This window comes from Moschus berezovskii, chromosome X (genome assembly GCF_049115385.1).
Source record: "Moschus berezovskii isolate FMDL1 chromosome X, NW_MosBer_1.0, whole genome shotgun sequence".
Lineage (NCBI taxonomy): Eukaryota > Metazoa > Chordata > Mammalia > Artiodactyla > Moschidae > Moschus > Moschus berezovskii.
In genome coordinates, this window is record NC_142488.1 from 36,368,427 (window position 1) to 36,390,825 (window position 22,399).

At 42.9% G+C, this 22,399-nt stretch overlaps 1 protein-coding gene across 2 annotated transcripts in view; it reads right to left on the reverse strand.

Moving 5' to 3' along the window:
- Window positions 1-415: 415 nt before the first annotated feature.
- SRPX (sushi repeat containing protein X-linked) overlaps window positions 416-22,399 on the reverse strand; it is a 174,094-nt gene continuing 152,110 nt past the window's right edge. For both annotated transcript variants that reach the window (XM_055437991.2, XM_055437990.2), the window contains one exon: window positions 416-932. In XM_055437991.2, the coding sequence (XP_055293966.2) occupies window positions 749-932 (184 nt within the window). In that variant the 3' untranslated portion in view covers window positions 416-748. The remainder of the gene's footprint in view (window positions 933-22,399) is intronic.

The window sequence follows — 22,399 nt, forward strand, 5'->3', positions numbered from 1 at the left end:
CCCGCTCCTAGCTGCTCGTCCTTCCATGACCCCAGAGTCCATAAAACTTTCAGAGCTGGGTCTCCCTCAACAATGTGACCAACCTCATGTCTTTGTAACCCACCTGCACTTTCATCTGGTGAACACTGGTCCACTGGAGAGAATGCAGATGGAAAAATAGAAGATGGAAGCTCCAGTTTTAGCTTCTTGGTTATAGCAGCACAGTAAGTGATAAAAGCCTTACCTCTTTCACTGCCAGCTTGTTGCTTCAGGGGCTCCTCTGACACTTGAAAGTTCAGCTCTCAGCTCAACTGAGCGCCTCCTGACACTAATTTTTCCATTCCTAAAATACCAATAATCGCAATCTGAAGACCTGTGACCACACTAAGCAAGTATGGCTAGTGCTTGAAAAAAATGATTTTTAGTACATTTGCTCTAAAATATTTTATTAGTAAGTTTTATATAAAACAGAAGATACATACGTGTCACACAGTATAAATGCATGGGAAGCTTGTATATAGTTGTAGTTTCTAGTTTCTCTACCAAAGTAACCAGCCATGATGGAATTTAGAGAGTAAGTATATTCAGTTTTTGGTACAAGGTACAAAAAGCGGTGTAAAATTGTTAAGTGCCAAGAAAGCTTATAATAATAAAATAGACTTTAAAAATTACAAATAAAAATCTGTACATCAAGGATATTTTTCAGGCCTTTCTGTGCATGTAGCTCGATGTAGAGAGAAGAGGCACTACTGAGAGAGGACACAGCCCATCAGGTGGCACAGGCCTGGCCCATTTCTGCTTGTAGGACCATCTCTTCTTTTCTCAAGGGGAAAGTGTCGATCAGGTTGAAGAGGGCCACAGGTGTCACCAGGGAGACGTAGCGCTCCTTGTCCACGCCATGCTTATCCAGTACCACTATGCTGAAGGAATAGAGTGGAATTCGCAGCAACAGCCTAGGACAAAGAGAAGACTAGGTCAGAATTGTCTTCCCAAGGACTGGTGAACCAACTAGAGTCCTAGAGTGAACCCGTGTGCACAGAAAGGCTTAATATCACAAAGGACTCAATTATCCTTTAGACTTTTTCCTCTCAACGTGTGGTACATCGCATGGGAACTTCTTAACAATGGAGAATCCCAGGCACCACCCCCCACACCCACACCAAACCTACTGAATTAGAAGCTGCATTCACTCGACAGGTTGAGTAGGACAGCTTTAGACTGTATTGGGCAGGAAGACTTTAGACCTGCAATGGTGCTATGTACCAGTAGTTGCTCCAAGGCACGATCAACAATGCTAACAATTTTTTGTATTATAGTGGAGTCAACCCCATTACATTTACAAATGTATAAATTCCCTCCTCTCTCCTGGAATCAAACCCATGACCCCTGCATTGGGAACCAAACTCCTAACCACTACACCACCTAGGGCTTCCCAAACATTAAGCTCCTTCTTTCATCCTTGCTCTGAGAAACAGAGGTATAAAACTAAAGAAGCTGCTTTGAATGATGGTTGACAGTATAGAGGGCAGGATAAGGTTGGGTAATAGAAATCTCCTCGCATTAGGCATTGTAATTACCTATTCTTGGACTGTCCTGTCCTGGAACACAAGGTTGGGTTAGTATGTTTTCACTGTTAGGAAAGATTTGGTGGACTGAGAGACACAGAGCCAGTTTCATGGGTGTCTGACCTATGCAACCACACAGGTCTCCACACTGAAAAGGGTCTTGTTTTTGGTGTAATGCTATGATGTTACCATCTTGACCTTCTTAATTTTGTCTGGCTTCCATTTCAACCTAAGTTTTTATTTAGCCTAAGTTTTTTTTTTGGCAATTGTCTGTTTTATATTTTAATTTTAGTAGAATATAGTTGATTTACAATGTTGTATGTTTCATGTGTACAGAAAAGTGATTCACTTATACATATAAAAATATAAATATATATTTATTCAAGGGATATTTTCTCATACAGGTTATCACAGAATATTGAGTAGATATAGAAGAACATATGTTCCTTTGTTTCTTCATTTTAGTTGGCTCTCTGTTGCTTTCTATGCATTAGCTGCAATGGGCACTTCTAGTCTTGAAGGACTGGCCCCAGGTAGATGAATCCTAGTTTCTCTCGCAAACCTTTGTGATTGTCCAAGGAGCTTATTTTAATTTCCAGTAGTTCCCAGTGTTTGAAGGTGTGCCCAGACCTGTTAATGCTCCAGTGGAGAGGATCATTGAGAACCTAGATTCAGGCTGATTGGAAGGCAGACCTGCAGGCAGCAGATTTTAAAGTATGCAGATACAGTCCTGAGGGACTGCAAGCAAAAGACCTGTTGGCCACCAGAGCCACGGGGGTGAAGGAGTGGTAGAAGGTACCTGCTGTCTTTAGTAAGGCAGAAAGAACGCAGGAAAATGTCTATCCTCAGTGGACCATGGAGGTGGCTGCTGCTGCTGAGTCACTTCAGTCGTGTCCGACTCTGTGTGACCCCATAGACGGAAGCCCACCAGGCTCCCCCATCCCTGGGATTCTCCAGGCAAGAACACTGGAGTGGGTTGCCATTTCCTTTTCCAATGTGTGAAAGTAAAGTCGCTCAGTTGTGTCCGACCCTTAGCGACCCCACGGACTGCAGCCTACCAGGCTCCTCCATCCATGGGATTTTCTAGGCAAGAGTACTAGAGTGGCTTGCCATTGCCTTCTCCGATGGAGGTGGCAGTCGGCCAGAAAAAGAGGTAAGAGATGGTTTCTGCTGGCTTTTACCGGGTAGATGGAGTTTGAAAATTGCTCACACCAACATACTGCTGGCCCCTCAGTCTGCTTACTTAAGATTATCAAATAAGCCTATTCACATAAAGTCTGGGTACTTTTAAATGGATGCTTCTACACCGTGTCTTGGGGTGCATTAGTCTTCCCTTCAAGAACTGTTTCTGAGTTTGTGACAGCTCAGCAGCTCTCGTGGGTATGAGCCCCACTGGTTTGGAGAGATATCTGGGGGGTTGTTTCTCTGCAGCAGGTCTTAAGTGCTGGAGAGCCTGCTGTGGGAAAGTAACTGTCTACTACTCAGGGAGAAATTCCAAGTTATGAGTGCCCTCCTGACTGTTGGTCCCCAGACATGGGTGGGGACTGTGACTGGAGATATTGCTAGGGTTTTGGCCAAGATTGTCTCTCAGCCTTTTATGTCTACTTTGATGTGATTTCCTTCTCATTTTCCTGATATGCAAAAGTCACTCTCCTAGCTTTTAGGTTTTTTTCTGGGGAAATTGCTCTGTATGTAGATTTGGTGTGTCAATGGGAAGAGGTAAGTTCAGACTCTTCCTACACTAGGATTTTGAACTGAAACCTCCCTTAGTGTTTTGACTAGTTCTCTAGAACTTGTTCTGAAATTTATATCAACCCGATATTTGAGTAATTCTGAAATATTGCTGGTACCATCCCTCATCCTGTAGGATGTCTTATCTCCAAAATTTCTGTGGTTTCTTAGCCATGGTGGGATGCATTTCCATACCTGTTGGTAGCCTGCTGATCTGACAACTCCTCTCTTCCCATGGCAGTTCACTCTTAATATTCTGTGTCAATCAAGGCACAAGGCCCACGGGAGGAAATGTGTGTGGTAGCAGCAGATAGTGGCACCATGGGGGATTTCTGTCCTAACTTAAGTACTGTAACAGCAAATACTCCAATTCTATATTGGTCACCCTTTCCCATTGGCTTCAGCCACCATAACATTGCCTAGTTCCTTTTTCCTTCCAAATGTACTCCTCTAATTTCCTATTCTGTTCTTCTTTTTAAATCTCCCTTTACTGTTAGCAGTTTAGCTGCTGTGTGTACCTATATACCTATGTGCATGTATGGGGAGAAAAAGACAGGTAGGTATGCATCACTTTGTGTCCAACTCTTTGAGACCCCATGGACTGTAGCCCCCAGCCTCCTCTGTCCATGGAATTGTCCAGGCAAGAATACTGGAGTGGGTTGCTATTTCCATCTCTGGGGGATCTTCCCGACCCAGGGATTGAACCCATGTTTCTTATGTCTCCTGCATTGGCAGGTGTGTTCTTTACCACTAGCATCACCTGGGAAACCACTAATTAGTCTTTTTAAGATGCAGAGAAGTTTAGTTCTCCATTCTAACAACACTTTCATGCTCAAGACTTAAATGTTGCAAAACTCATTAATGTACTTCTTGAGGTCATCTACTCCCGAGTTCCCCTCTTACCACCACGAGAAACCATGGGAGATATGGTAATGCTGTCTTTTATTTCTACTCACTAGAAGTGGACAGAGGAGCCTGGAGAGCCACAGTCCATGGGGCCACAAAGAGTTGAACATGACTAAGCAAGTGGATGAACAATTTAGTTTCCCACTGGGATAAAATAGAAATTATTCTCATCTCTCCTGCAACTATTAAAAGCCAGAACAGGGACTTCCCTGGTGGTCCAGTGGTTAGGACTCCGTACTTCCACTGCAGGGAGCACCGGTTCAGTCCCTGGTTGATGAACGGAGATCCTGTATGGCTCAGTAAAAAAAAAATAGAGCAGAACAATCAGCTCGGATTTTGAATAATGATTTTTTTTCCTTAATTATTTGTGTGAGGAAAAATAATAGTCATTTTAAATCCAGATGGCAGTATGTACTCTATCTTGAGATTGTGTGTGAGACAGTCTCTTCTCCAGATTTTGTTGTGTAGCTGAGTGGGCTCCTCCCCCTGCCCCAAACTCATCTGTTTGCTTTCCCTGGCTTTTTCATCTAAACAGGTTTCTAATGAAATACATTATTTTATACATTTGAAATTCTAATGGGGTATAACAGAAAAAAACAGGCCCTTGAAACCACTTCAAATGCTTTTTGAAATTACTTGATGTATTTAAAAAAAAAAACTAATCAACCAAGTGACTAAAACTAGGGTGAAGAGCAAGTTCTGTCCCCTCTTATGCAGTTATGAGTTAGATGGGCCACAGCTGGAATGTTTGGAACATAATTTCAATTAGCTTTACCTAGACTTGGCAACTACACCACCACCAGGCCAGGATTGTTCAACCACAGCACTATGGACAGCGGGCTGTTCTGTGCATTGTAGGATGGCAGGCAGCAGCCCTGGCTTCCTACTGTTAGAGGCCAGTCGCACCCGTCACACATGGTGAACACCAAAACTGTTCATACAGAACCAAATGTCCCCTGGGGGCCAAAATCACCCCTGCTGATAACCAGTGGCTCTAGTGCAAAAAAACTTAGGCTAAATAAAAACTTAGGTTGAAATGGAAGCCAGACAAAATTAAGAAGGTCAAGATGGTAACATCATAGCATTACACCAAAAACAAGACCCTTTTCAGTGTGGAGACCTGTGTGGTTGCATAGGTCAGACACCCATGAAACTGGCTCTGTGTCTCTCAGTCCACCAAATCTTTCCTAACAGTGAAAACATACTAACCCAACCTTGTGTTCCAGGACAGGACAGTCCAAGAATAGGTAATTACAATGCCTAATGCGAGGAGATTTCTATTACCCAACCTTATCCTGCCCTCTATACTGTCAACCATCATTCAAAGCAGCTTCTTTAGTTTTATACCTCTGTTTCTCAGAGCAAGGATGAAAGAAGGAGCTTAATGTTTGGGAAGCCCTAGGTGGTGTAGTGGTTAGGAGTTTGGTTCCCAATGCAGGGGTCATGGGTTTGATTCCAGGAGAGAGGAGGGAATTTATACATTTGTAAATGTATATAACCAGTATAGCAACACTTAAATATATACATATATTTATATATACATACATATATATATATATAGCAAATATTAACAGACATAAAAGGATAAGCACAAGGACAATGATAGTAGGGGACATCAATATGCAGCTTACAACAATGGACAGATATCCAGATGGAAGCTCAGTAACAGAACAGCCTTAAACACATTAAACTGTGGATTTAATAGAGAAATACACAACATCCCATCCAAAGCAAGAGCATATCTATTCTTCATGTGCATATGGAACATTCTACAGGATAGATCCTTAATCAAGACAATTAAAATCACAGCCAGCATCTTTTTTGATCATAATGTATCAAACTTAGAAATCAAATATAAGAATAAAACTGGAAACATTTACGAATAATGTGGCAATTAAACAGTGTGTTAGTGGGGAAGTGACTCAAATAGAAATAAAATATATTTAGTCAAATGAAAATGGAAATAAAATATCCTAAAACTTATGAAATCCACCAAAAGCAGTTCTGAGAGAGAAGTTCAGGGCAATAAATACTTATCAAAACAAAAATCTCAAAAGAAACCTAACTTGACATCTGAAACAACTAGAAAGAACCAAAGTTAGGAAATAATAAGGATCAGAGAAGAAATAAGTGGAAAGACAAAAGAAAAGACCACTGCAACAAGAGATGGGTCTTTCCAAAGGTAAAATTCATAAAACTTTACATAGACCCACCAGGACAGTTTGGATTCAAACATAAATCAGAAACGAAAGAGACTCACAACTGATATCACAGATATGCAAAGAACAAGAGACTACTGTGAAAACTTATATGCCAAGAAATTTGACAGCCTAGAAGTAGTGGATAAATTCCTAGAAAAATTGAACCCTCCAAGACTGAATTATGAACAAATAGAAACTCTTTAACAAATTACTATTAAGAGGATTGAATCACTAATCAAAAACCTCCCAACAAATAAAAGTCCAGAACCGGATGGTTACACAACTGAATTCTACTTTCATTCAAAGAAGAATTAATACTAAACCTTCTCAAACTCTTAGGAGAGGAGGTTCCATTTTAAAACTCAGTTTACAAGGCCAACATTTGCTGGTAACCCAAACCAGACAAGGACACCAGAAAATTACATGCCAACATCACTTCATGGGAAATAGATGGAAAAATAGTGGAAACAGTGTCAGACTTTATTTTTTGGGGCTCCAAAATCACTGCAGATGCTGACTGCAGCCATGAAATTAAAAGACGCTTGCTCCTTGGAAGGAAAGTTATGACCAACCTTGATAGTATATTAAAAAGCAGAGACATTACTTTGCCAACCAAGGTCCGTCTAGTCAAGGCAATGGTTTTTCCCGTGGTCATGTATGGATGTGAGAGTTGGACTGTGAAGAAAGCTGAACGCCGAAGAATTGATGCTTTTGAACTGTGGTGTTGGAGAAGATTCTTGAGAGTCCCTTATACTGCCAGGAGATCCAACCAGTCCATTCTAAAGGAGATCAATCCTGGGTGTTCATTGGAGGGACTGATGCTAAAGCTGAAACTGCAATACTTTGGCCACCTCATGCGACGAGTTGACTCACTGGAAAAGACTCTGATGCTGGGAAAGGTTGGGGGCGGGAGGAGAAGGGGACGACGGAGAATGAGATGGCTGGATGGCATCACCGACTCTGTGGACATGAGTTTGAGTGAACTCCGGGAGTTGGTGATGGACAGGGAGGCCTGGCATGCTGTGATTCATGGGGTCGCGGAGAGTCGGACATGACTGAGCGACTGAACTGAACTGAACTGAACATCCCTGATGAACGCAAATGCAAATATACCCAACATTTGTAAAGCAATTTAACATATTTATACATTTCCAAGATGCAAAGATGATTCAGCATCTACCAATCATCATGTTATGCCATATTAATAAAATGAATGATAAAAATCATATAATCCCAATAGTTTCAGACAAAGCATTCGACAAAACTCACCATCCATTTATGATAAAAACTTTCTCAACAACGTGGGTATAGTGGGAACAAACCTTGACATTATAAAGCCCATATATAAACAAGGCCACAGCTAAGTTTATACTCGATGGTAAAAAGCTAAAAGCTTTTTGTCTAAGATCAGAAACACGATAAGGATGCCCATTCTTGCCCCTTGGATTCAACATGCTATTGTTAGTCCTAGCCAGACTTGGTACACAACAAAAAGAGAAAAAAAGACATCCAAATTGGAAAATAAAACTGTCATCATTTCTGGATTTCATGATGTTATATATAGAAAACCCTAAAGACTCCAACAAAAATACTGTTAGATTAATAAACCAAATTCAGTAAAACTTCTGAATACAAAATGGACATACAAAACTCTTGGGCATTTCTACACACTAATAAGCAAATCTTAAAGTCTTTCCAACAGTAGTAGATATAATGGTTATCTAATTTGCACATTCTCATCCAGTTTAGATCACTGATTCCTAAAATGTTGATGCGCAGTCTTGCCACCTCCTGTTTGACCACATTAAATTTACGATGATTCGTGGAACTACCATTCCAGGTTCCTATGCAATATGGTTCTTTACTGCATCCGACTTTAATTTCAGTACCAGACACATCCACAACTGGGCATTGTTTCCGCTTTGGCTCAGCCTTTTCATTTCTTCTAGAGCTATTTCTCTGCTTTTCTCCGGTAGTATATTGTACAAAAATCAAGACAGGGAGCTGACTGTGGCTCAGATCATGAGCTGCTTATTGCAAAATACAGACTCAAATTGAAGAAAGGAAGGAAAACCACTAGGCCATTCAGATATGACTTAAATCCCTTATGATTATACAGTGGAAGTGACAGATTCAAGGGATTAGATCTGGTAGACAGAGTGCCTGAAGAACTGCAAATGGATGTTCATAACATTGTACAGGAGGCAGTGACCAAAACTATCCTCCAGTAAAGATATGCAACAAGACAAAATGGTCTCATGAGGAGGCCTTAAAAATAGCTTTGAAGGAAAGACAAGCAAAAGGCAAAGGATAAAATGAAAGATATACCCATCTGAAAGCAGAGTTCCAAATAATAGCTAGGAGAGATTTAAAAAAAAAAAGCCTTCTTAAACTAACACTGCAAAGAAATAGAGGAAAAGAATAGAGTGGGAAAGACTAGAGATCTCTTTAAGAAAATTAGAGATACCAGGGGAACATTTCATACAAAGATGGGCACAATAAAGGACAGAAACGGTATGGACATTAGAGAAGCAGAAAATATTAAGAAGACATGGCAAGAATATACAGAAGAACTGTAAAAAAAAAAAAAAAAAAAAAAAAAGGTCTTAATGACCCGGATAACCACACGGGTGTGGTCACTCACCTAGAGCCAGATATCCTGGAGTGTGAAGTCCAGTGGGCCGTAGGAATCATTACTATGAATAAAGCTAGTGGATGTGATAGAATTCCAGTTGAGCTATTTCAAATTCTAAAAGGTGATGCTGTGAAAGTGCGGCACTCAACATGCCAGCAAATTTGCAAAACTCAGCAGTGGTCACAGAACTGCAAAAGTTCAGTTTTCATTCTAATCCAAAAACGGGCAAAGAATGTTCAAACTACCGTCCAACTGCACTCATTTCACATGCTAGCAAGATAATCCTCAAAATCCTTCAAGCTAGGCTTCCACAGTATGTGAACCATGAACTTACAGACATAGAAGCTTTGTTTAGAAAACAAGACCAGATATCAAATTTCCAACATTGCTTGGATCATACAAAAACCAAGGAAATTCAAGAAAAACGTGTATTTTTGCTTCATTGACTATTCTAAGCCTTTGACTGTGTGGATCACGACAAACTGGGGAAAATTCTCAGAGAGATGGGTATACCAGATCATCGTGCCTGCCTCCTGAGAAACCTGTATGCAGGTCAAGAAGCAACCATTAGAACTGGACATGGAATGATAGACTGGTTCAAAATTGGGAAAGGAATACATCAAGGCTATATACTGTCACCCTGTTTATTTAACTTCTATGCAGAGTACATCATGCGAAATGCTAGGCTAGATGAAGCTCAAGCTGGTATCAAGATTGCCAGGAAAAAGATCAATAACCTCAGGTAACACCAACCTAATGGCAGAAAGCGAAGAGGAACTAAAGAGACTGGCTGATGGTGAAAGAGGAGAGTGAAAAACCTGTGTTAAAATTCAACATTCAAAAAACTAAGATCCTGGCATCTGGTTCCATCACTTCATGGCATATCGATACAGAAAAGGTGGAAACAGTAGCAGACTTTGTTTTCTTGAGCTCCAAAATAACTGTGTATGGTGACATCAGCCTCAGAAATCAAATACACTTGCTCCTTGGAAGAAAAAAAAAAAAAAAAGCTATGACAAACCGAGACAGCGTATTAAAAAGCAGAGACATCATTTTGCTGACAAAGGTTCGTTTAGAAAAAGCTATCACTTTTCCAGTAATCATGTACGAATGTGAGAGTTGGACCATAAAGAAGGTTGATCAAAGAATTGATGCTTTGGAAGTGTGGTGGTGGTGAAGACTCTTGAGAGTCCTTGGACAGCAAAGAAATCAAACCAGTCAATCCTAAAGGAAATCAACCCTGAATATTTATTGGAAGGACTGATGCTGAAGCTCCAATACTTTGGCCACCAGAGGGAAAGAATCATGTCTTTGGAAAAGACCTTGAAGTTGGGAAAGATTGAGGGAAGAAGGAGAATGGGGCGACAGATGATGAGATGGTTAGATGGCATCACTGACTCAATGGATGTGAGTTTGAGCAAACTCTGGGAAAGAGTGAAAGAGAGAAGCCTGGTGTGCTGCAGTCAATGGGGGTCACAACGATTTGGACAAGAGTGAGGGAATAAAGAAAAACAAGAATAATAAAGTACCAAAAATAGAAAAATCACTTTTCTAGTTGTATGAAAATCAATAAATACCTAGAGTAAACTTTACAAAGAATTCGAAGGACTTGTACATTGAAAGCAATACACATTCCATTTCAAAACTATGAAGCCTTTGGTAAAAGCACAAGGCAGTGGTTCACTCACTGTGATCCCCAGACCAGCAGCATTAGCAACATCTGGAAACTTCCTAGAAATGCAAGTTCTCAGGCCCCACCATAGACCTAGCCCATCAAAAACTCTGGGGCAGGGGCCCCATACTGTTTTAACAGCTCTCCCAGAGATTCTGAGATAGGGCAAAGCTTGAGAACCACTGGATAATTCCTTTATACTGCTTATTTACTTTTTACACTATCATCATTAGCCTACAGAGGTCTACAGTAGCCCCAACAGATACAACCTGAATCAGATGTTTTCTTTATTTATTTATTTTTTTTTAATTTTACAATATTATATTTTGGTTTTGCCATACATTGACATGAATTCGACCCAAGTGTACATGAGTTCCCCCTCCTGAACCCCCCTCTCACCTCCCTCCTCCCTTTATCCTCCCTCTGGGTCATCCCCGCACACCAGCCCCGAGTATCCTGTAACATGCACTGACCCTGAACTGCTGATTCATTTCACATATGACAACATACATGTTTCAATGTCATTCTCTCAAATCATCCCACCCTCACACTCTCCCACCAAGTCCCAAAGACTGTTTGATACAACTGTGTCTCTTTTGCTGTCTCGTATACAGGGTTATATTTCCATCTTTCTAAATCCCAAAGAAAGGCAATGCCAAAGAATGCTCAAACTACCGCACAATTGCACTCATCTCACACGCTAGTAAAGTCATGCTCAAGATTCTCCAAGCCAGGCTTCAGCAGTATGTAAACCGTGAACTCCCAGATGTTCAAGCAGGTTTTAGAAAAGGCAGAGGCACCAGAGATCAAATTGCCAACATCCGCTGGACCATGGAGAAAGCAAGAGAGTTTCAGAAAAACATCTATTTCTGCTTCATTGACTATGCCAAAGCCTTTGACTGTGTTGATCACAATAAACTGTGGAACATTCTGAAAGAGATGGGAATCCCAGACCACCTGACCTGCCTCTTGAGAAACCTGTATGCAGGTCAGGAAGCAACAGTTAGAACTGGACATGGAACAAAAGACTGGTTCCAAATAGGAAAAAGTGTACGTCAAGGGTGTATATTGTCACCTTGCTTATTTAACTTATATGCAGAGTACATCATGAGGAACGCTGGGCTGGAAGAAGCACAAGCTGGAATCAAGATTGCCGGGAGAAATATCAATAACCTCAGATATGCAGATGACACTACCCTTATGGCAGAAAGTGAAGAGGAACTCAAAAGCCTCTTGATGAAAGTGAAAGAGGAGAGTGGAAAGGTTGGTTTGAAGCTCAACATTCAGAAAACAAAGATCATGGCATCTGGTCCCATCCCTTCATGGGAAATAGATGGAAAAACAGTGGAAACAGTGTCAGACTTTGTTTTTTTGGGCTCCAAAATCACTGCAGATGCTGATTGCAGCCATGAAATTAAAAGACGCTTGCTCCTTGGAAGGAAAGTTATGACCAACCTTGATAGTATATTAAAAAGCAGAGACATTACTTTGCCAACCAAGGTCCGTCTAGTCAAGGCAATGGTTTCTCTCGTGGTCACGTATGGATGTGAGAGTTGGACTGTGAAGAAGGCTGATCGCCGAAGAATCGATGCTTTTGAACTGTGGTGTTGGAGAAGACTCTTGAGAGTCCCTTATACTGCAAGGAGATCCAACCAGTCCATTCTAAAGGAGATCAATCCTGGATGTTCATTGGAGGGACTGATGCTAAAGCTGAAACTGCAATACTTTGGCCACCTCATGCGACGAGTTGACTAACTGGAAAAGACTCTGATGCTGGGAAAAGTTGGGGGCGGGAGGAGAAGGGGACGACGGAGAATGAGATGGCTGGATGGCATCACCGACTCTGTGGACATGAGTTTGAGTGTACTCCGGGAGTTGGTGATGGACAGGGAGGCCTGGCGTGCTGTGATTCATGGGGTCGCGGAGAGTCGGACATGACTGAGCGACTGAACTGAACTGAAATTCCATATATATGTGTTAGTACAGACGCGACGCGAGAGACGCCGGCCCGGCGGCACAGACGCGACGCGAGAGACGCTGGCCCGGCGGCGCAGACGCGACGCGAGAGACGCCGGCCCCAGCGCAACGAACCACGCAAAGAAGTGCGGCCGTGAGGAGCTACCCCACGCCTGAGGGCAGGGCCGGCAGCCGAGAGGAGCTACCCCACGTCCAACAGGTGGTGGCTGCGCGGGCGCAGAAGGGCCGAGAGGAGTTACTCTGCGTTCAAGGTCAGGAGGGTCGGCCTTGAGGAGATACCCCTCGTCCAAGGTAAGGTACAGCGGCTGCACTTTGCTAGAGTGGCTGTGAAGAGATTTTCCACGACCAAGGTAAGAGAAACCCAAATAAGACAGTAGGTATTGCTAGGGGGCATCAGAGGGCAGACACACTGAAATCATAATCACAGGAAACTAGTCGACCTGATCACATGGACCACAGCCGAATGTGGTCCACTGGAGAAGGGAATGGCAAACCACTTCAGTATACTTGCCTTGAGAACCCCATGAACAGTAACAAAGGGCAAAATGATAGGATACTGAATGAGGAATTCCCCAGGTCGGTAGGTGCCCAGTATGCTACTGCAGCTCAGTGGAGAAATAACTATAGAAGGAATAAAGGGATGGAGCAAAAGCAAAACCAATACCCAGCTGTGGATGTGACCAGTGATAGAAGCAAGGTCCGGTGCTGTAAAGAGCAATATTGCATAGGAACCTGGAATATTAGATCCATGAATCAAGGCAAATTGGAAGTGGTCAAACGGGAGATGGCAAGAGTGAACGTCGACATTCTAGGAATCAGTGAATTAAAATGGACTGGAATGGGTGAATTTAACTCGGATGACCATTATATCTACTACTGTGGGCAGGAAACCCTTAGAAGAAATGGAGTAGCCATCATGGTCAACAAAAGAGTCCGAAATGCAGTACTTGGATGCAATCTTAAAAATGACAGAATGATTTCTGTTCGTTTCCAAGGCAAACCATTCAATATTAGAGTAATCCAGGCCTATGCCCCAACCAGTAATGCTGAAGAAGCCGAAGTTAATCGGTTCTATGAAGACCTACAAGACCTTTTAGAACTAACACCCAAAAAAGATGTCCTTTTCATTATAGGGGACTGGAATGCAAAAGTAGGAAGTCAAGAAACACCTGGAGTAACAGGCAAATTTGGCCTTGGAGCACGGAATGAAGCAGGGAAAAGGCTAATAGAGTTTTGTCAAGAGAATGCACTGGTCATAGCAAACACCCTCTTCCAACAACACAAGAGAAGACTCTACACATGGACATCACCAGATGGCCAACACCGAAATCAGATTGATTATATTCTTTGCAACCAAAGATGGAGAAGCTGTATACAGTTAGCGAAAACAAGACCAGGAGCTGACTGTGGCTCAGATCATGAACTCCTTATTGCGAAATTCAGACTTAAATTGAAGAAAGTAGGGAAAACCACTAGACCATTCAGATATGACCTCAATCAAATCCCTTATGATTATACAGTGGAAGTGAGAAATAGATTTAAGGGACTAGATCTGATTGATAGAGTGCCTGATGAACTCTGGACGGAGGTTTGTGACATTGTAACAGGAGACAGGGACCAAGACCATCCCCATGGAAAAGAAATGCAGAAGAGCGAAATGGCTGTCTGAGGAGGCCTTACAAATAGCTGTGAAAAGAAGAGAGGCGAAAAGCAAAGGAGAAAAGGAAAGATATAAGCATCTGAATGCAGAGTTCCAAAGAATATCAAGGAGAGATAAGAAAGCCTTCCTCAGTGATCAATGCAAAGAAATAGAGGAAAACAACAGAATAGGAAAAACAAGAGACCTCTTCAAGAAAATTAGAGATTCCAAGGGAACATTTCATGCAAAGATGGGCTCGATAAAGGACAGAAATGGTATGGACCTAACAGAAGCAGAAGATATTAAGAAGAGGTGGCAGGAATACACAGAAGAACTGTACAAAAAAGATCTTCACGACCAAGATAGTCACGATAACGTGATCACTGACCTAGAGCCAGACATCTTGGAATGTGAAGTCAAGTGGGCCTTAGAAAGCATCACTATGAACAAAGCTAGTGGAGGTGATGGAATTCCAGTTGAGCTATTTCAAGTCTTGAAAGATGATGCTGTGAAAGTGCTGCACTCAATATGCCAGCAGATTTGGAAAACTCAGCGCTGGCCACAGGACTGGAAGAGGTCAGTCTTCATTCCAATCCCAAAGAAAGGCAATGCCAAAGAATGCTCAAACTACCGCACAATTGCACTCATCTCACACGCTAGTAAAGTCATGCTCAAAATTCTCCAAGCCAGGCTTCAGCAGTATGTAAACCGTGAACTCCCAGATGTTCAAGCAGGTTTTAGAAAAGGCAGAGGCACAAGAGATCAAATTGGCAACATCCGCTTGACCATGGAGAAAGCAAGAGAGTTTCAGAAAAACATCTATTTCTGCTTCATTGACTATGCCAAAGCCTTTGACTGTGTCGATCACAATAAACTGTGGAACATTCTGAAAGAGATGGGAATCCCAGACCACCTGACCTGCCTCTTGAGAAACCTGTATGCAGGTCAGGAAGCAACAGTTAGAACTGGACATGGAACAACATACTGGTTCCAAATAGGATAAGGTGTACGTCAAGGTTGTATATTGTCACCTTGCTTATTTAACTTATATGCAGAGTACATCATGAGGAACGCTGGGCTGGAAGAAGCACAAGCTGGAATCAAGATTGCTGGGAGAAATATCAATAACCTCAGATATGCAGATGACACTACCCTTATGGCAGAAAGTGAAGAGGAACTCAAAAGCCTCTTGATGAAAGTGAAAGAGGAGAGTGAAAAGGTTGGCTTGAAGCTCAACATTCAGAAAACAAAGATCATGGCATCTGGTCCCATCCCTTCATGGGAAATAGATGGAAAAACAGTGGAAACAGTGTCAGACTTTATATTTTGGGGCTCCAAAATCACTGCAGATGCTGATTGCAGCCATGAAATTAAAAGACGCTTGCTCCTTGGAAGGAAAGTTATGACCAACCTTGATAGTATATTAAAAAGCAGAGACATTACTTTGCCAACCAAGGTCCGTCTAGTCAAGGCAATGGTTTTTCTCGTGGTCATGTATGGATGTGAGAGTTGGACTGTGAAGAAAGCTGATCGCCGAAGAATCGATGCTTTTGAACTGTGGTGTTGGAGAAGACTCTTGAGAGTCCCTTATACTGCAAGGAGATCCAACCAGTCCATTCTAAAGGAGATCAATCCTGGATGTTCATTGGAGGGACTGATGCTAAAGCTGAAGCTGCAATACTTTGGCCACCTCATGCGACAAGTTGACTCACTGGAAAAGACTCTGATGCTGGGAAAGGTTGGGGGTGGGAGTAGAAGGGGACGACGGAGAATGAGATGGCTGGATGGCATCACCGACTCTGTGGACATGAGTTTGAGTGAACTCCGGGAGTTGGTGATGGACAGGGAAACCTGGAGTGCTGTGGTTCATGGGGTCACGGAGAGTCGGACACGACTGAGCGACTGAACTGAACTGAACTGATACTGTATTGGTGCATTTCTTTCTGTCTTACTTCACTCTGTATAATAGGCTCCAGTTTCATCCACCTCATTAGAACTGATTCAAATGCATTCTTTTTTTTTTGGTAATTAATTTAATTTTTATTGGAGGCAAATTATTTTACAATATTCTATTGGTTGGTTTTGCCATACATTGACATGAATTCGCCCCGGGTTTACATAAGTTCCCCCTCCTGAACCCCCCTCCCCCCTCCCTCCTCCCTTTATCCTCCCTCTGGGTCATCCCAGCATGCCAACCCCGAGCATCCTATAACATGCATTCTTTTAAATGGCTGAGTAATACTCCATCGTGTATATGTACCAAAGCTTTCTTATCCATTCATCTGCAGATGGACATCTAGGTTGCTTCCGTGTCCTGGCTATTATAAACAGTGCTGCGATGAAATTTTTCTATCCTTCAAATTTAAACAATTTAAAATCACATCAAGATTTTATAAAGATTCTCTCTATCTGCAATCCAGATAAAAACCCTTTGGTAAATTCTACAACAGGTTTTTTAAAAAATCATTGACACAGTTCTAAATGAGCAATAGCTTCATGAAACCTACTGGGAAATTTTTTAATAAAATGTTTCAGATGTCAACAATCTTCTCAGGTTTTCTTATCTTTAAATTGGACTATTGGTAATTATAAATATATTCTTAAAGGGTACTGTCACCCCTGCAAAGAGTAAAGCTGATTCCATTTAGAGTCATTTACTTACTTAGCACCAACATGGCACCAGGCACTGTGCTAGGTACTAGATGCTAATGCAGCAGGACAAATAATGAATAAATAAAAGGTTATGAGTGTTCCCAGGCTTCTCCTCCAACTAAAGAGAATTCAGGACTGTTTATTGTTCTATATCCCTGGCCTTCTGAGTTTTTGATCCTGGTATGGATGGTGAAGATTCTCTGCCAAAGTGTGGCAGGTCAAAAGGCAGATGGAATGCTGCAGAGCAACTAAGCCTGTGTGTCACAACTACTGAGCCTGTGGCTCTAGAGCCCAGGAACCTCAACTATTGAACCTGTGTTCTGTAACTACTGAAGCCTGCCAACCGTAGACCGTGTGCTCCAAAACAAAAGAAGCGACTGGAATGATAACCTTGTGCACAACAACGAGAGAGTATCCCCTACTCACTGCAAGTAGAGAACACCCGCACAGCAATGAAGCACCAGTGTAACAAAAGATTAAAAAAATTTAAAAACTAAAACTGAGCAATAGCAACAATGGATTGCTGGGATGCCCAGCAATCCCAGTCCTGGGCATACATCTGCAGAAAACCGTAATTCAAAAAGATATGTGCATGCCAATGTTCATAGCAACAGTATTTACAATAGCCAGGATATGAAAGTAACCACGTCTCCATCGACAGAGGAATACATAAAGATGTGTGTGTATGCATACACACACACACACACACAGACACGTGCCATATAAAAATCAGTTCAGTTCAGTCGCTCAGTCCTGACAGACTCGTTGTGAACCCATGAATCACAGCACGCCAGGCCTCCCTGTCCATCACCAACTCCCAGAGTTCACTCAAACTCATGTGCATCGAGTCGGTGATGCCATCCAGTCATCTCATTCTTTGTCGTCCCCTTCTCCTCCCACCCCCAATCCTTCCCAGCATCAGAGTCTTTTCCAGTGAGTCAACTCTTCGCATGAGGTGGCCAAAGTATTGGAGTTTCAGCTTCAGCATCAGTCCTTCCAATGAACACCCAGGATCGATCTCCTTTAGAATGGACTGAGAGTCCAAGGGACTCTCAAGAGTCATCTCCAACACCACAGTTCAAAAGCATCAATTCTTCGGCGATCAGCTTTCTTTTTTTTTTAACTCAATATTTTTGTGTTTATTTCAATTTTTACACGGAGAATGAATTCATACATTGTGTAATATTGCTTAACCCTGGGGTCAGAACCCCCATTTTTAAAAAATTTATGATTTATTTATTTTTGGCTGTACTGGGGCTTCATTGCTTTGTGGGCTTGCCCTAGTTGTGGGCTCTCTAGTTGTGCAGAGTGGGGGCTGCTCTAGTACAGTGTGCAGGCTTCTCACTGCGACGGCTTCTCTTGTTGCAGGGCAGGGGCTCTAGGCGCTCAGGCTTCAGTAGTCGTGGCTCTCAGGCTCTAGCGCACAGGCTCAGTAGTTGTGGTGCGTGGGCTTAGTGGCTCCTTGGCATGTGCGATCTTCCCAGACCAGGGATCGAACCACGTCCCTTGTATTGGCAGGTGGATTCTTTACCACTGAGCCACCAGGAAAGCTCAGAACTCCCACTGGATCTGAAGGCTGCCTCCATCACTTTCCAGAACTTGGGTAAATGGTAATCTCTCTAAGCATCAATCTTCTCGTTTTGAAAAAAAAAAAACCAATGCCCATAATTATCCTAGTTCCCGGCTTCTAGACAGGAGTCTTTTGTCTTTCTCTGTCCTCTTTCGCGATCAGCTTTCTTCACAGTCCAACTCTCACATCCATACATGACCACAGGAAAAACCATAGCCTTGACTAGACGGACCTTGGTTGGCAAAGTAATGTCTCTGCTTTTTAATATACTATCTAGGTTGGTCATAACTTTCCTTCCAAGGAGTAAGTGTCTTTTAATTTCATGGCTGCAATCAGCATCCACAGTGATTTTGGAGCCCAATCCAGCCATAAAAAAAGGAATGAAATAATGTCACTGGTAATAACATGGATGGACCAAAATACTGTCATAGTAAATCAAGCAAGTCAGACAAAGACAAATATATCACTGAGGTGTAGAATCTAAATTTAAAAATATGATACAAATGAAGTTATTTAAAACACAGAAACAGACTTACAGATATGGAAAACAAACATGGTTAGCAAACATGGAGAGGGGAAGCATAAATCAAGAGCTTTGGATTTGGATCACAATAAACTGTGGAACATTCTGAAAGAGATGGGAATCCCAGACCACCTGACCTGCCTCTTGAGAAACCTGTATGCAGGTCAGGAAGCAACAGTCAGAACTGTATATGGAACAACAGACTGGTTGCAAATAGGAAAAGAAGTGCGTCAAGGCTGTATATTGTCACCCTGCTTATTTAACTTATATGCAGAGTACATCATGAGGAACGCTGGGCTGGAAGAAGCACAAGCTGGAATCAAGAATGCTAGGAGAAATATCAATAATCTCAGATATGCAGATGACACTACCCTTATGGCAGAAAGTGAAGAAGAACTAAAAAGCCTCTTGATGAAAGTGAAAGAGGAGAGTGAAAAGGTTGGCTTGAAGCTCAACATTCAGAAAACAAAGATCATGGCATCTGGTCCCATCACTTCATGGGAAATAGATGGAAAAACAGTGGAAACAGTGTCAGACTTTATATTTTGGGGGCTCTAAAATCACTGCAGATGCTGATTGCAGCCATGAAATTAAAAGACGCTTACTCCTTGGAAGGAAAGTTATGATCAACCTTGATAATATATTAAAAAGCAGAGACATTACTTTGCCAACAAAGGTCCATCTAGTCAAGGCTATGTTTTTTCCCGTGGTCATGTATGGATGTGAGAGTTGGACTGTGAAGAAAGCTGATCGCCGAAGAATCGATGCTTTTGAACTGTGGTGTTGGAGAAGACTCTTGAGAGTCCCTTGTACCGCAAGGAGATCCAACCAGTCCATTCTAAGGGAGATCGATCCTGGGTGTTCATTGGAAGGATTGATGCTAAAGCTGAAACTGCAATACTTTGGCCACCTCATGCGACGAGTTGACTCACTGGAAAAGAGTCTGATGCTGGGAAAAGTTGGGGGCGGGAGGAGAAGAGGACGACTGAGAATGAGATGGCTAGATGGCATCACCGACTCTGTGGACATGAGTTTGAGTGAACTCCGGGAGTTGGTGATGGACAGGGAGGCCTGGCATGCTGTGATTCATGGGGTCGTGGAGAGTCAGACATAACTGAGCGACTGAGCTGAGCTGAGCTGAGATATATATATACACACACTACTATATGGAGAAGGCAATGGCACCCCACTCCAGTCCTCTTGACTGAAATATCCCATGGGCGGAGGAGGCTGGTAGGCTGTAGTCCATGGGGTCGCTAAGAGTCAGACACGACTGAGCGACTTTACTTTCACTTTTCACTTTCATGCATTGGAGAAGGAAATGGCAACCCACTCCAGTGTTCTTGCCTGGAGAATCCCAGGGACGGGGGAGCCTGGTGGGCTGCCATCTATGGAGTCGCACAGAGTCGGACACGACTGAAGCAACTTAGCATGCATAGCATACACTACTGTATATTTGATTGATAACCAAGAAGAATCTATGTATAGCACAGGGAAATCTACTCAATATTCTGTGATAACCTATATGAAAAAACAATCTAAAAAAGAATGAATATATATATAACTGAATCACTTTGCTGTATACCTGAAACTAACAAAACACTGTAAAGCAACTCTGCTACAATAAAACAAAAAAGAAATCATTCATGTACAAGTTCACAGCAGCACTATTTACAACAGCCAAGACATGGAAGCAAACTAAGTGTTCATCGACAAATTAATGTATAAAGAAGATGTAGAATATATATACAATGGAAAATTACTTAACTATAAAAAAGAATTTCGAGTTTTGCAGGGAGGGAGGAAGATGGCAGAGGAATAGGATGGGGAGACCACTTTCTCCCTCACAAATTCATCAAAAGAACATTTGAACGCTGAGTAAATTCCACAAAACAACTTCTGAATGCCAGCAGAGCATATCAGACACCCAGAAAAGCAGCCCATTGTCTTCGAAAGGAAGTAGGAAATAATATAAAAGACAAAAAGAGAGACAAAAGAGGTAGGGACGGAGATCCGTCCCGGGAAGGGAGGCTTAAAAAAAAGAGAGAGAGGTTTCAAAACACCAGGAAACACTCACTGGTAAGCCTGTGGCGAGCCTTGGAACCTCAGAGGGCAACATAACCAGGAGGAAAAGCAAAGAAATGATTAAAACCCACAGATTACGTGCCCAATGGTAACTCCCAGCGGAGAAGCAGCGCAGACACGCGCATCCCCCACTTGCAAGTGGGGGCTGGGCAGGGAGGCACAGGCTGCATTGCTTAGAGTAAGGACTGGGCCTGAATGCCCCGAGGGCAATCTAAGGGAACTAACTTGAGAGAGCAAAGCAGACGGTGCGATAGCTACCTCACAAAATGACGAAAAGCCTTAACCTAAGACACCGCCAGACCCGCTCACAGAACAAAGTACTGTAAAGAGCTCCTGGCTGAGGATGGCTCATCCCCCATCCCATGCCGAGACAAGCAGAGGAGGGCAGCCAGAGCCAGAAAGGGGCAATTGCGGCCCCAGAGAGGCATCTGATACCAAACTGCAAGCAGGCTTCATCGCTAACCAAGACTTCTTGGGATTCTGGCCGGGGGACATCCGCCTGAGAAGGTGCGCCAGTTGTACACCCAGAAAACTGAGCGGCAGGGACCAGGGAGGTGATAAGTCGCAGCAACCATGCTCGCCAAATACCTGGTCACCTGAGCTGCTTGGACTGGGGAAGGGCACAAAATGCTGGCCCAACCAAGTCTGCGCCTTTGTGGAGGACCCAAGTACCTGAACCTGAGCAGCTTAGACTTGGGAAGTGCATGCAACCCATCGCTGGCCTCAGACAGTTCCTGGCAGAGCAACCTAGAGCCTGTGCAGTGAGGACAGGGAAAGGACACACGCCATGAGCGGTGGCAAACCCAGTATGGCCGAGACACTGCGAGCACTCCCCACAGATGCCAGTGTTGTTTGTTTGCAGCATTCCTCCCTTCCCCACCCCACAGCACGACTGAACAAGTGAGCCTTAGAAAAGTGTCCACCACCGCCCCCCTGTGTCAGGGCGGAAATTAGACACTGAAGAGACCAGCAAACAGAAGAAGCTAAAACAGAGGGAACCACCTTGGCACTGACAGATGGAGAAGTCTTGAGGCTACTGCAAGAATAAGACTGAAAACCAGAGGCAGGAGGCTTAAGTGCAAATCCTGAGAACACCAGAGAACTCCTTACTGCAGGGAACATTAATCAATAGGAGCTCGTCAAACGCCTCCATACCTACACTGAAACCAAGCACCACCCACGGGTCAACAAGTTCCAGAGCAAGACATACCATGCAAATTCTCCAGCAACACAGGAACATAGCCCTGAATTTCAATATACAGGC